At 39.7% G+C, this 13,272-nt stretch overlaps 1 protein-coding gene across 1 annotated transcript; it reads right to left on the bottom strand.

Moving 5' to 3' along the window:
- Nucleotides 1-407: 407 nt before the first annotated feature.
- Nucleotides 408-11,926, bottom strand: LOC117676752 (vertebrate ancient opsin-like). Its single transcript, XM_034436530.2, is given in 5 exon segments — nt 408-756; nt 3,313-3,552; nt 8,343-8,460; nt 8,540-8,750; nt 10,972-11,926. Coding segments are annotated over 5 exon segments (1,269 nt in total). The 5' UTR covers nt 11,345-11,926; the 3' UTR covers nt 408-429.
- Nucleotides 11,927-13,272: the final 1,346 nt, after the last annotated feature.

Genomic DNA, 13,272 nt, shown 5'->3' with positions numbered 1-13,272 from the left:
AAGGGAGATTTTGCAGTATCCTTCCCCTGCCACACCCACCAAGCCACGCCACACCCACCAAGCCACGCCCACAGAACCAGTAGTAAAAAAAATTGGATTTCACCACTGATGTCAATTAATGTACTGCCAAGAGCCTTGGTAGTACAGTGGTCTAAGGCACCCTGTTATTAAGCTGGTTATTAAGACCAGCTGCCTGCAATTACTGCAGGTTCGAATCTCGCCAAGGCTCAAGGTTGACTCAGCCTTCCATCCTTTCTAAGGTAGGTAAATTGAGGACCCAGTTGTGGGGGCAATAAGCTGACTTTGTATAAATATACAAAAGTATGAAGGCTATTGCTTAGCGCATTGTAAGCCGCCCTGAGTCTCCGGAGAAGGGCGGCATATAAATCAAATTTTAAAAAAAATGCCATAATAAATCCTGTTGGAAGGTTATTTCTTATCTGTTTTCATCTCGCCTGCCATTTTTGAATGGAAATGATAAAGGAAGGTAGAGTTCTGACTCCATCCACTCAGAAAGTGACATAGCCACATTGGACAGATTTTGCTTTCCGAAATGGAGAGCCGAGCGAAAGATTATCAGCTACTTCTCTCCTCTTCATTTCTCTGGTTGAAGACAATCACACCGGCTGCGACTGTGACGACCTCGCCACACATTTTGGTAGGCGTTAGCACTTTTCTCTTTGAAATCTGATTCATATTGGGGTCTATGGTTTCTTGTCCACTGCACTGGAACAGCTGGATTAGACATTTCCGGAACTTAAAATGAAACAACACATGGTTACAATCAATATTTTACCAATAAATCAATGTTTATGATACTTTTAAAAAGTCCTCAGCCTTGTTTCAGAAGCCCTTTATTAGAATTGATATATACACTGAAAAAGGGTGACTTGTGCCTTTCTTAGCACAATGTTTAGCAGGGATAAAGAAGGAGGAAGGTGTGAAAAAAGAAAGGGATATCAGAAGGAGGAAATATGTGATCCATTGCACTACATGATTTAAGCTTCAGGCCATGAAGCAAGGGTGAAATGCTCCCGGTTTGGACCGGATCGCCCGATCCAGTAGCGATGATGGCAGGTGGTTCAGAGAATCAGTAGCGATCGCGGCATGAGGCTCCGCCCACCCATCCGGTTGTTTGTTACTTCCTGGTTTTAACCAGGAAGTAATGTGTTTTGTACCCTTTGTGCGTGCGCAGAAGGTTTTGCTTTTTTGCTTTTAAAAATAAAAAGATGGCTCTGACGATCGCGCAGTTCAGCTGTGATCGTCAGAGCCTTCTTTTTTTACCTTTTAAAAGCATTTTTTTACAACCTATTCGCCCGAAGAGGTTGTAAAAAATTGCTTTTAAAAATAAAAAAAAGATTGTGCGCCACAGCTGATCAACCGCCCCCCACCCACGCGTGCTGTTCTACTTACCCCATGCCTCCTTTTGGCGTGCACTGCGCGTGCATGTGCACACATTGCATTTGGTACGTGGTGTGCATGTGCAGCCAGAAAACCAGTAGTAAACCAGTTCAGATTTCACCACTGCCATGAAGCCCCAATAGTCTACTGTATTTCATTATTTCTTAACCTTTCCAACTTTACAAGCATAGACTTCATGCTTGGAAAAGTTTTGAAATCCACAAAATTTTAAAGCTGGCAAGGTTGAGAAACACTGGACTATTCTGAAGAGAAGTTAGTTTTCTGAAGTATAGCTCATAACTGCCAAAATGATCCATAATGTCTAGATACTTATGGAACTACAGCCATCTTTGGAAGTTCAGGGATCTCCACAACATGGAACATCTTCAACCAGGTAAGGCTACTGCCTCAGATGAGGCAACTCTTGACTAGAAAATTATTTCCATGATTTCAGAGTATACTGTTGCAACTGTACTCCATCTTGTGGACATGGAAAAAAAGGTAAGTGAAAGAAACTAGAATGTCCAAGGAAAAGAAGCAGGGGTGAAATGCTCCTGGTTCGGACCGGATCGCCCGATCCGGTAGCGATGGAGGCAGGTGGTTCGGAGAACCGGGAGCAAAAATCCCTGCCCCCCCCCATGCCCAGCTGAGCCACACAATCATCAGAGGCTTTTTTTTTTTACTTTTAAAAGCATTTTTTCTACAACCTCTTTGGCCGAAAAAATGCTTTTAAAAGTTAAAAAAAAAAAGCCTCTAATGATCGCGCGGCTCAGCTGGGATCGTCAAAGGCTTTTAAAAGAAAAAAACCCTTTTTTTCTTTTAAATGCCTCTGACGATCAGGCAACTCAGCTGGGATCGTCAGAGCCTTTTCAAAGCATTTTTTTACAACCTCTTCACCGAAGAGGTTGTAGAAAAAATGGTTTCAAAAGTAAAAAAAAAAGCCACACCGACCCAGTGACATTATCCCCCACTCCCACCAAGGCAGCCCACAGAACCAGTAGTAACAAATTTTAGATTTCACCACTGAAAAGAAACTGTGAGAAGGATGAGATTAAGCTCTTAAAGAAGAAAAGGGAAGTGGACCTGAGTGAAATCTACTTGGAAGAGAGTTGAAAGAATTGTGTTACAAACTGCCATAGAGTTACATTTGGCATTACATTTAAATATGGAGTTACATACTTACATTTCAAAAGAAGATTGAAATGACATAATGAAAAGGTTATGGATGAAAAAAATCCCTATAAGAGAATGCTGAAAAAAATATAAGAGTACGTATAATGTGTATATAGAAAACAACATAGTTGTAAAAGAATAAGAATATTCTTTTACTTGTAATCAAGAATAAGAAAGGATATTAATAATAAAAAGAGTATTTTGGTGGATTTTTTTTTTAATGGAAATGGGTGAGGAAGGCTAAACAAGGAGATTCCAGCAAAAAGAATGGAATTAAAAGCTAAAACATGGTATATGTGGGGGGAGACTGTAGGAAAAAATATTGTTGAAATTGCATGAGAATGTTCAAGAGGGAAATTATGAGAGGGTGAAGAATGGTAAAGCTGGAGATGCAAATCATGTAATTTAGGGGAGGGGGACTATGGCCCCTTTATGACTTGTGGACTTCAACTCCCAGAATTCCTGAGCCAAAATGGTTAGCTCAGGAATTCTGGGAGTTGAAGTCCACAAGTCATAAAAGGGCCATAGTTCTCCACCTCTGACATTGTAATTGGATGATGCTAAAATATGGGTGTATATGCAATTTATGTGCAATTTATTGAAAGTGTATATAAGGAGACAGTGATTGCAAAAGTGAATGCAAAACTATATAGTAAGGTTAGTTTGTGAAGTTTGCCTAGAAAAGCATTGGCACAATGAAAGCATACAACAAGGGTCTGTGTTTTTAACCACCGATACCTGGTTGTTCATAAAGACATAGATGACTGGATTATAAACTGTGGCTGTTTTGGAAAAAAAGGCTGGGATTGCAGCGAGGCGAGGATCCAGTTCAATCGAGGGATGGCTGGTGACCAAGATGGAAAAGGCTGCATATGGAGTCCAGCAGATTAAAAAAGCAAGGATCATAATCACCACCATTCTGGCAACTTGTCTTTCTGGCTTCTGTACACACCCTAATCTGCCTTGAGCATCTGAAACCTAGAAAGAAAAGAGACACATCTAGTGCAGGGGTCTCAAACTGAAGGCCCGTGGGCCAGATCTGGCCTGCGGAGTGTTTAGATCTGGCCGGCAAGGCCCTCCTGGAAACAGCGAAGGACTGACCCACAGTGCCTCTGCCAGCGAAAACAGGCTCCCAAGCTCCATTTTCAGCTGCAACAGCCTCCTGCAACCCTCTGCCAGAGAAAACGGAGCTCGGGAAGGCTGCGCACGGCCCTCCCGAGCTCCGTTTTCTCTGGCAGAAATTTGCAGGAGGCCGTCACAGCCAAAAATGGAGCTTGGGAGCCTGTTTTCACTGCTTGGGCCACCACAGGAACCCCCGACATGAGTGACGTTGAGCTAACCCTAACCTAACCCCAGCCCCCCCCCCCCCGAGGTCAAACACAACCCTGATGCGGCCCTCAATGAAATCGAGTTTCACACCCCTGATCTAGTGGGTCAGCAAAGTGAGGGCTTTGACCCAGCATCCTGGTGCAAATGTGGATTAAACAGCACAAGTGAAAATTAGACCCCGTTTACTTGCAAAACCTAAATCAGACTGTGGCCAACATGTCAAAATTTAAGGAGGGCCAGAATAGATTAAGCTAAAGATATTAAGATGGCTATCATCAACCAAGGCAAAACAACAAAGCACTAAATGCAAAACAATCAATAATTCAGTGCATCTGTAGCTTCAATCCTAATGCAATTAAAAGTAATAAATGATTGACATTTGCAAGTCCTCATGTTACTTTTCATAAATCTGCCAGAATGCATAAAGGCAAATCAGGGTTAATTCTTAATAAGCCTATGAGAAGATTAAGTAGGGCTGAGACTTCTTTGAGCAAGATTGGATATTTCCAGGGTCCTTTTCAAATGTAAGACAATATGCTGAAGAATCCTTAGCATGAGATTTTAGACTTCACCAGAGCTCTGAAGAAATGAATCAGAGTTTGTTGTTATACTTTTAGTGCTTAAAACGTCAAGCAAACGTTGTGAAGGCCCAGGTTCAAATCCTCACTAAACCTTTGCATAGTTTTGGCATAAATCCATGAAATAGAGTCAGGCTTTTGTAAAATGAAAAAAAGGGGGGGATCGGAAGGGAGGTTCGGAGGGAGGGAGGGAGGGAGGGAGGGAGGGAGGGAGGGAGGGAGGGAGGGAGGAAGGAAGGAAGGAAGGAAGGAAGGAAGGAAGGAAGGAAGGAAGGAAGGAAGGAAGGAAGGAAATTCAAGATGCAATCCTTGGTGTTTCAAATGCATCCAAAACAATCTTCTGGCCTTCCATTTTATCAGCAATTAAGGATGCAGTTAGCCCTAGCTTTGTTGGACTGCAATAGCCAAGTACCTTAAGTAGCTCGGTCAATGGTAATGCATGCTAGGGTTGCAATTCAGCAAGATTTGGATGGTAAATGATTTTTCATCTGTTAAGCATATTAGCAGGATACTAATATAGGCAATAAAAGCCACTTAAGTCCATATAAAATATATGCACAGGTAGTTCATTAGCGACCGTTCAAAGTTACAACAGCACTGAAAAAAGTGACTTATGACCATTTTTCACATTTGTGTCTGCTGCAGCATCTCCATGGTCACATGATCAAGCTCAGACACTTGGCAACTGACTCATATTTATGACAGTTCCAGTGTCCCCGGTCACGTGATCACCTTTTGTGACCTTTTTTTTTTTGCAAAAAGTTTATTTTTATTTTTATTTTTTCCAACACACAAATTACATCTTTTCGGAACAGAGCCCTGATCCGGTCATCAATTTATACAGTTGTTTTTTTTCCATCTTTAACAAAATTTTGTATATTCTATTTTGCCATAACACTTATTTCTTAATCTTAACTCACCTATCTCAACTAATACCATCTTTAAAAAAAATTAAATCAAATTTACTTAATCAAAACAATTACTCTTCTATTAATCCCCTGTAAACCTTAATTCAATTAATACTTCATAGTACATTTCACAATTCTTATCCTAAATCCTCACTATTAACAATACTTAATCTTAAATCACCTATCTCCCCTATTACCATCTTATAAAAAGTTTACTCTTATTTATTTGATCAAAACAATTACCCTTCTATTAATCCATTTTAAATCACAATTCAATTAATACCTCATAATACATTTCACAATTCTTAGCCTAAATCCTCACTATTAAGAATACAGATCAAACATGTTTATGTTTCAAAATCTTATTTCCCTTTTGTGACCTACTGACAAGCACAGTCAACGGGGAAACCAGGTTCTCATAACAAAACATGTTATGAACTTAACTGTAGTGATTCACTTAATAACTGTGGCAAGAAAGGTTGTAAAATGGGGCAAAATTCACCAAACTATCTCACTTAGCAACACAAATTTTGGGCTCAGTTGTGGCCATAAGTTGAGGACTATCTGCATTACATTGATTATGGCTCTCTCTCTCTCTCTCTCTCTCTCTCTCTCTCTCTCTCTCTCTCTCTCTCTCTCTCTCACACACACACACACACACACACACACACACACACACACAGTGTTCTATTACTTTTAATTTAAAATCATTGCTTTACTCTGCATTTGAAATGGAAATTACAAACAAATATTTTGTTTGATTGGAAAGAGGAAGGACATCAATCAATTTTTCAGACTTGAAGTCTGATTTTTCAAAGAGTAGCTGAAAACTCCAGAGAAACTGGGAGACATGATTGAAACAGCAGGAAGCCAAAATTTGCTACTGCGTAGGACTGTGCTCAAGACAACAAAACAGAAGAAAAGCAAATTAGATCACATGAAAACAAGAATTTTTCTCCCTAAATTTTAGTCCCTCTTGACAGATTCCCAGAAACATTTTGAGATATTGATATTGCTTTCCGGTGCTTCTACCCTATGCAGTAATATCCTGCAACATAAATTGTTTTATAAATGTTTCTGGGGGCATAAACTCCATCTCTTCTTCTATCCCTCTGAGGGTTATGAAAAAGGAGGCTTCTGTTGGCATATCAGTAAAGGCAGATAACCCGGCCATTTAATTTAATATATTATGGTTTTAGCTGGTTGAAGAATTGTTTCACTATTTCCATCGGTATGGTTTCCTATCCCATTTAGATTTTGCTTTTGTCTGATACTTTTTGTGAATTGACTTGAAAGGATGGCTCATAATTAAAGGAGTGCATAGGTGTGCTTTAAATGAATAAAGGGCATTTCTTCATGCTGCTAGGGAGAAGGGCAAGAATCCACTTGTCCATCTTCCCCCAGAGAGACTCTCTGAACTTCTATGATTTAATTATAACTTCTGTGCAAATATGCATTGTCCAAAGCAGCACCAAAATGTGTGTTTTGTTAGTATCGGATAGGATTATATGAACTCACAAAATTACTAGCCTGAAAAAAGTGGAGTATAAAAGGAATAATATCTAGCACTTCCATTATTGCAATAGAGAAAATATCCATCATCCTTCAACACAATAGATGCACACTATTATTAGCTGCTTTGTTGTCTGTGTACATTTGTACATAAACATATACATATGCAGCAGGGGTGGGTTCTACTTAACTTTACTACCGGTTCGCAACAGGGCCACGCACGCAGAAGCTTCCTGATGACGTTGGGGTCGGTGGGCGGATCCTCCCGCCGGTTTTACTACCAGTTCAGGAGCCCATTTTCGCTGGCAGAGCACTTGGGTCACAAGTGCCCCTGACACGAGTGATGTCAAGCTGGCCACATCCCCCCATCCCAAAGTCAAACACAACCCTGATGTGGCCCTCAATGAAATTGAGTTTGACACCCCTGATATACAGTATGTATATGTATATGTATATGTATATGTATATGTATATGTATATGTATATGTATATGTATATGTATATGTATATGTATATATGTATATGTCGCTACCGATTTGCTCATGGCCGCACATGCGCTTGTGCTTTCACAACACTTCTGCGCATGCGCAGAGATGTCCGGGCAGGTGGGTGGAGCCTCCCACCACCGCCGCTACCAGTTTACCCGATTCGGGGCAAACCGGTAGCAACCCACCACTGATGTATATGTATTTTTTGTGTCTATGTTTTACCAAGCCATTTGGGCAGGGACTATGACATTTGAAGGCTAATATCTCTTGCTGTTTAGCCCCAAGCTTACCCAGAGAGCCAAAGCAATTTGAAGGGAAGAAGTATGGAGAAAGCCATCTGTCAATCCATTTAGCTACATGGAATTGTAGAATTGTACAACTGTAGGAAATTTTTCATTTACTCTTCTGCTGAAATAGAAGTCCACTTTCTATCACTTTCTATCAGATTATCAACCAAATGATGTAACATTGAAAGTGTCAAACTCTATAGTAATGGCTTTCTTTTTTTAAATAGGTGAGTGTATTTATTATGCAATAAAGAATATTAAATGATATATTTTAATTATTTTGTAGAGACCAAAGGAAATGAAACAGAAAATAATATTAAAATGTTTCAGTGAAGTCTCTGTAATTGTCCATTGATTTGGTACTTGCCTGAGATTTAATTCATAAAATAAAATAAACTTTGTATTTAACTTTGGAGGCAGGTTAATACTATCCAGAGCACTGTAGATGGCCTAGTTTCTAAGGATGACATATTAAAGATTACATATTTACCATTGCTAAAATACTTCCCCTTAACACAAAATGCCATGCCTTGAAATTCATCATTGTTTTGCCCAGTACTTGCCCAGAGTCACTTCAATAGTAAGATGAGAGGCATGTAAATTTATTATAAATAAAATAAATTATATTACAGTGTATATTTCTACGGTAATAAACATTTCACCTACCTTTCTAAGTTTCCGCATCAGTTTTCCATAGGATCCCAAAATAACCAATAAGGGCATTATGAAACAAGTGGTGAAGAAGGTAATAATGAAAGTATGATCGTTATATTCTCCAGAATACCTATAAAAGAGAGATGCAGGCAAAGCTGTTAGGTTCTGTTAGATGAAAAGAGAAAGGCTGATTCCCTGAATTGCCTTACCAGTTGGGTTCACAAGTGGTCCCAATCTTGCTGGGAGTATAGCTGCTCCATCCCATTGTTGGAGGGATGGTCCATATCAAGGAGAAAACCCACACAAAGGCTATTCCTAGAGCAGCATGCTTCCCCTTGAAGTGCCCATTTCCCAGGGGACGGCAAATTACAACATAACGCTCAAACGCAAGCAGAGCAAGGGACCAGAGGGCAACGATTCCTGTAATGAGAATAAGAGACATTACAGAGCAAGAGAATAGACCATAGTTTACTCAATTAAGGCCAGCTTTCCAGCAAGGAAACCAAAGTCCAGAATTCCATTTATAGACTTATCTATTCCAGGGGTGTCAAACTCAAGGCCTGTGGACCAGATTCAGCCCACGGGGTTGTTAGATCTGGCCCATGGGACCACCCTGGAAACAGTGAAGGACTGGCCCACAGTGCCTCTGCCAGTGAAAACAGGCTCCTGAGCTCTGTTTTTGGCTGCAACGGCCACCTGCAACCCTCTGCCAGAGAAAATGGAGCTCAGGAAGGCCGTTTGCCAAAAATGGAGCTCAGGAGCCTCTCTCCATAATATTTAGACACACTTCTCTGTCTACTGACATCATTGCTCTTATCAACTTTCCTGTCTGATGACATCAAATGATGTTGATGGAACTGAGCATGTTATTGACAAGAGAACATAGAGAAGATCATAGGCATCCCTAACTCTGATGACTCCAAAATGATAGAACACGCATTGTGACATCACTACAAAAACTCCATTCTTTTATGCTTATATTGTGATTATCATCATCTTCTTTTAACAACCCCATAATTCCTTGCAGGGTGGAGTCTGGACAACTGAATGGAGCTGAGTTTTTACTGGCCAGATGCCCTTCCTGTCACCAATGCAGAGTTATATTCAGCAGATATATTCTCAACATGCCCAGAAAAAGAAATATTTGCCTCTACCTAGGATCGAACTCACAGCCTCCTGATTGCGAGGTGAGAGCTCCACCTCTAGGCCACCACACCACTCTTATCCTTATATTATACAAGGACAAATAGGCTGAAAAACAGCTTCTGTCCCAGGGCAATAACCATATTGAATTCTACAGTATAGTGCAATATCGGGTTTTCAATGTCAATTATATACATAGAATTTAAAGGATTTTTTTGTGTTTTTATTTTTATAGTTATAATGTACACTGAAGACGGTATTTAATTTCGTTGTACCATGTACAATGACAATAAAGTAAACTAAACTAAACTATTGTGATGTAAATTCACAAGGGGCCACAATTGACATCAAAGCAATGCAATGTTTCATCACTATCTAGTCCTATGCCAACAGATACCATCAGGACAAACTGGATTCCCTTCTTCCCAATGTTGACATGACACCTCTTGAGCCGCCTCCTCCCTCAATTGTTGGCAACATCAGGTCTCAGGATTAGATGGTGAAGCATCTTTCATAGAAATAGAATGTGCTGAATTCAGTAGGTTTCCCTATAATTTGGTCAAGTTACTCACTATACATAGTTGTAGATTTCTTTTAAAAATATCTCAACATTTCAATTTTAAAAAAACAGAACTCCTGTACTACGCATTATTATTGAGCAGGGAAGTTCTACAGGATAATTATCCCCGGACAGTATTCAAAAGGAGGATTGGGAAGTTGAAAAAGAGACAAAGAAGAAAAGTGTGGCAAATCACTTTCTATATCTTTACCAAGAAGTCTACAAGAATGTATCCATTAAGTCACCAAGAATCAAGCTTAGCTCCAAGAAGACTTAGTTTACAATCCGGATAGCCCAATGCTTACTCTTAATCAAATATAATTTTATTAAAACACTTCTATGGACAGTGAAGTAGAACAGCTTACTAAATTTAACCTAAGGAATAACTATAGTTGCTAGAAAAGATACTAAGCTGATTGAAAAATATGTAGGATCCATTTGACAGGTCTCTTTTTTATGTGTTACTTTAGACACAAACTAACTGACCAGTACTTGATCAACTAAGAACATTATAGTTACCTTGGGATACAATATCATTATTTCACAAGGAGACACACTTTATCACGATCGCTTCAAATTATATTATGAAAGTGGGTTTTATTCCCACCTCTTTAAAAAAAAACCCTTTTTTCTTCAGCCTTGTGAGACATCTTTATAAATACATGCATATATTGAAAAGGGCTGCCTTGCAGTATGTATTTTTCTCTGCCTTCAGAAATGAAAGCAGTTATTAAGAAATCATCTTTTGTACGATTCAATAATTAACATCAGCATTAGCAAATGCCAGCTTGGCAGTATTAGCCAATGCCAGCTGTGAAGTTTGTAGATTGAACACACACACTCCTTTCACCTGGTCCATAACCACGCAAACTGTAGAAGTTAAAAGTGCAAATGTCACTTGTTCTAAAGGTTGTGAAAAAAAACAAACTTTCCACTTACCAAAGAATGTGACTGCAAAGCCTTCCAGGACGCAGGCCCAATGGCCCATATAAAAATAACCCTTCAGATTAGTTAGGAAGCTGATTGTTCCCCCAACCAGAGATACAAGGAAGTCAGCCACGGAGAGATTCACAATGACATAGTTGAGAGGTTGTCTCAACTGTTTGAATTTAACGGTGATGAAGATGACAATAAAATTTTCAAACAGGGACAAGGAGGTCACCAAGAACATCAGAGCAGAGAGTAGATGGAAATTCCAGGATTCGATGAAGTGCAATGGTTGTGAGAAGGGATCCACCGGTGACAAATGTGAGGAGGCATCTATCAGCAAAGACCCATTTTCAGATTCTCTCCTTGCTCCATCCATTTCCATCTTTTACCACAGAAGAGCAAATAATATTAGGAAACTAGTAGTCCATTCAGATTTTATTCCTAAAAGGAATACTTTCTCTAAAAGCTTACTTCTTCTTTTTTTTAAAAAAAAAAATCACATCCAGTACATTAGCAAAGCAAAGTTCTACGTGAAAAGATGTTTAGCACTTCCAGGGGCTTCAACTCAAAATAAAGAAGCAGAAGAAAACAGCCTGGTCTCCTTCGTTTTCTCTCTTTCAACTGTGCTGCCTCTGGACCAGTGAAGACTGAAAGATCAGTGGGGTTCCTGCATCTGACTCTTTCATGCCAGGCATAGCAATGCAGGGATGGCCCCACCAGCATCTAATCCAATGGAGACAGACAAACCACAGGCAGAAGGGGGCAATGATCCTTCCTGAAGTCTCTCATCCTGCTTCTCCTCCAAATCTCAAAGACTTGTTTGCTTGTATAGTTTCAAACTCTCGTACTGTTAATACATGAACGCCAAATGCTCACAGCTGAACTGCAGCTGTAGTTTTTAATGAAGCATCATAGTAGAAATGGCTGCATTTCCCATTTTTTCCTGTCCTCTTTTTCTCCAGTCCTGTAAGCAAGTAGTTCTAACTAATAAAATTATTCTGGAAGGATACACATCCTTGAAAAAAACAGTCATATTAATGACCACACTAGAGCTAACTTTGCCATTTTTTAAATACAATTACTGCTGCAGAGCCGCAGAGTTAATGAGGGCAAAGAAGAAGATGGTGCTTCTATAACTTGTCTTTAAAAAGGTTAAAGGTTAAACTATTCCTAGTTGCAATGCTACTTTCTTTGAAACACATTTCAAATCCAAACAAGCCTGGTTGGGGGGCATCTGTACTCAAATTGTTTTGCTTTGTGCATGTTGCCCTCGGGAAGTGAGGGGAGCCGAATGTCAACTTGCAAAGCTTTCAAGTTGCCATGAGCAGGAGGGAGGGAGAACTGAAGTGAATTCCAGACATTTTTTCTGACCGCAATCAGAAGGAGGGTGTTAGGTTTCACAGCCAGCCAAAGTGGTTAATTGGAGAATGTGATTTATGACATGGCCAGAGAGGAGGGGAGAGACAGGGTCATAGGGGAACGTAAATCTACGTAGGATCAGTCCTAACTGCATCCGAGTATTGCCGGAATGTTGCTCCTAATAAATGGCTATATTTCCTTTGAAGTTTGGATCATGGCTCATGAATTAATTAGGCCATCTTTCGGAAACTCGACAGTATGTATTTTAGATTCTTGCACACCTTCCTATGATGCTCGATAATACTAGAAAATTTGTCACATGGCTGAAACAGAAGATGCTCCTCATTCCCACATTAACCAAGCACTTCCTAGTAAATGCATTCCATGCAGTCCATCTTCTCTGAATGGAGCCAGTACTGGGGCCAGAAAGATCATTTTTTCTATTGGCTGTTAGGCTACACAGTGAAGAGAGGCTACTAAAATCTTAGCTTTGTGCAGTAAGGTGAGTTCCAGCATTGATTTACACACACCAGGTGTCCTACTCCTACCTTGCTTTCTCCTGCCACTCAGCTGAATTTTCCTGGCAAACTCGCAGCCATTCACCTTCACCTCTTCATCTTAACAAAAGAACAAAAATGAGTTTTCAGGAAAAAAATGTGAAAAATCCTGAGTGACTGAAAAGGCTTAAGAATGAAGAGAAATTAGATATAAAAAAATATTTGAGAGTGTTATAAATGATACAGATAAATAAGAACAAGTAGAAACTAGTTGGAATTAAGTGATAAACTTTTTAGGCAACGATCCACTTTATCAACTCATATAGGTTGCTGAGTCCCATTTGATCAAGTGGATGGCTGGCCAAAAAAGTTTATGGCATCTGACTTTTTTTAAAAAAATCATGTCAACAAGCTTCATTTCAACACTGCCTATATTTATGTCTCTTGATTGTGA

This window comes from Pantherophis guttatus, chromosome 6 (assembly GCF_059756535.1).
Source record: "Pantherophis guttatus breed Tessera chromosome 6, ASM5975653v1, whole genome shotgun sequence".
In the NCBI taxonomy this organism is placed as follows: domain Eukaryota; kingdom Metazoa; phylum Chordata; class Lepidosauria; order Squamata; family Colubridae; genus Pantherophis; species Pantherophis guttatus.
The sequence above is the reverse complement of the archived record's forward strand: the minus strand, read 5'-3'. Positions and strand labels throughout refer to the sequence as shown.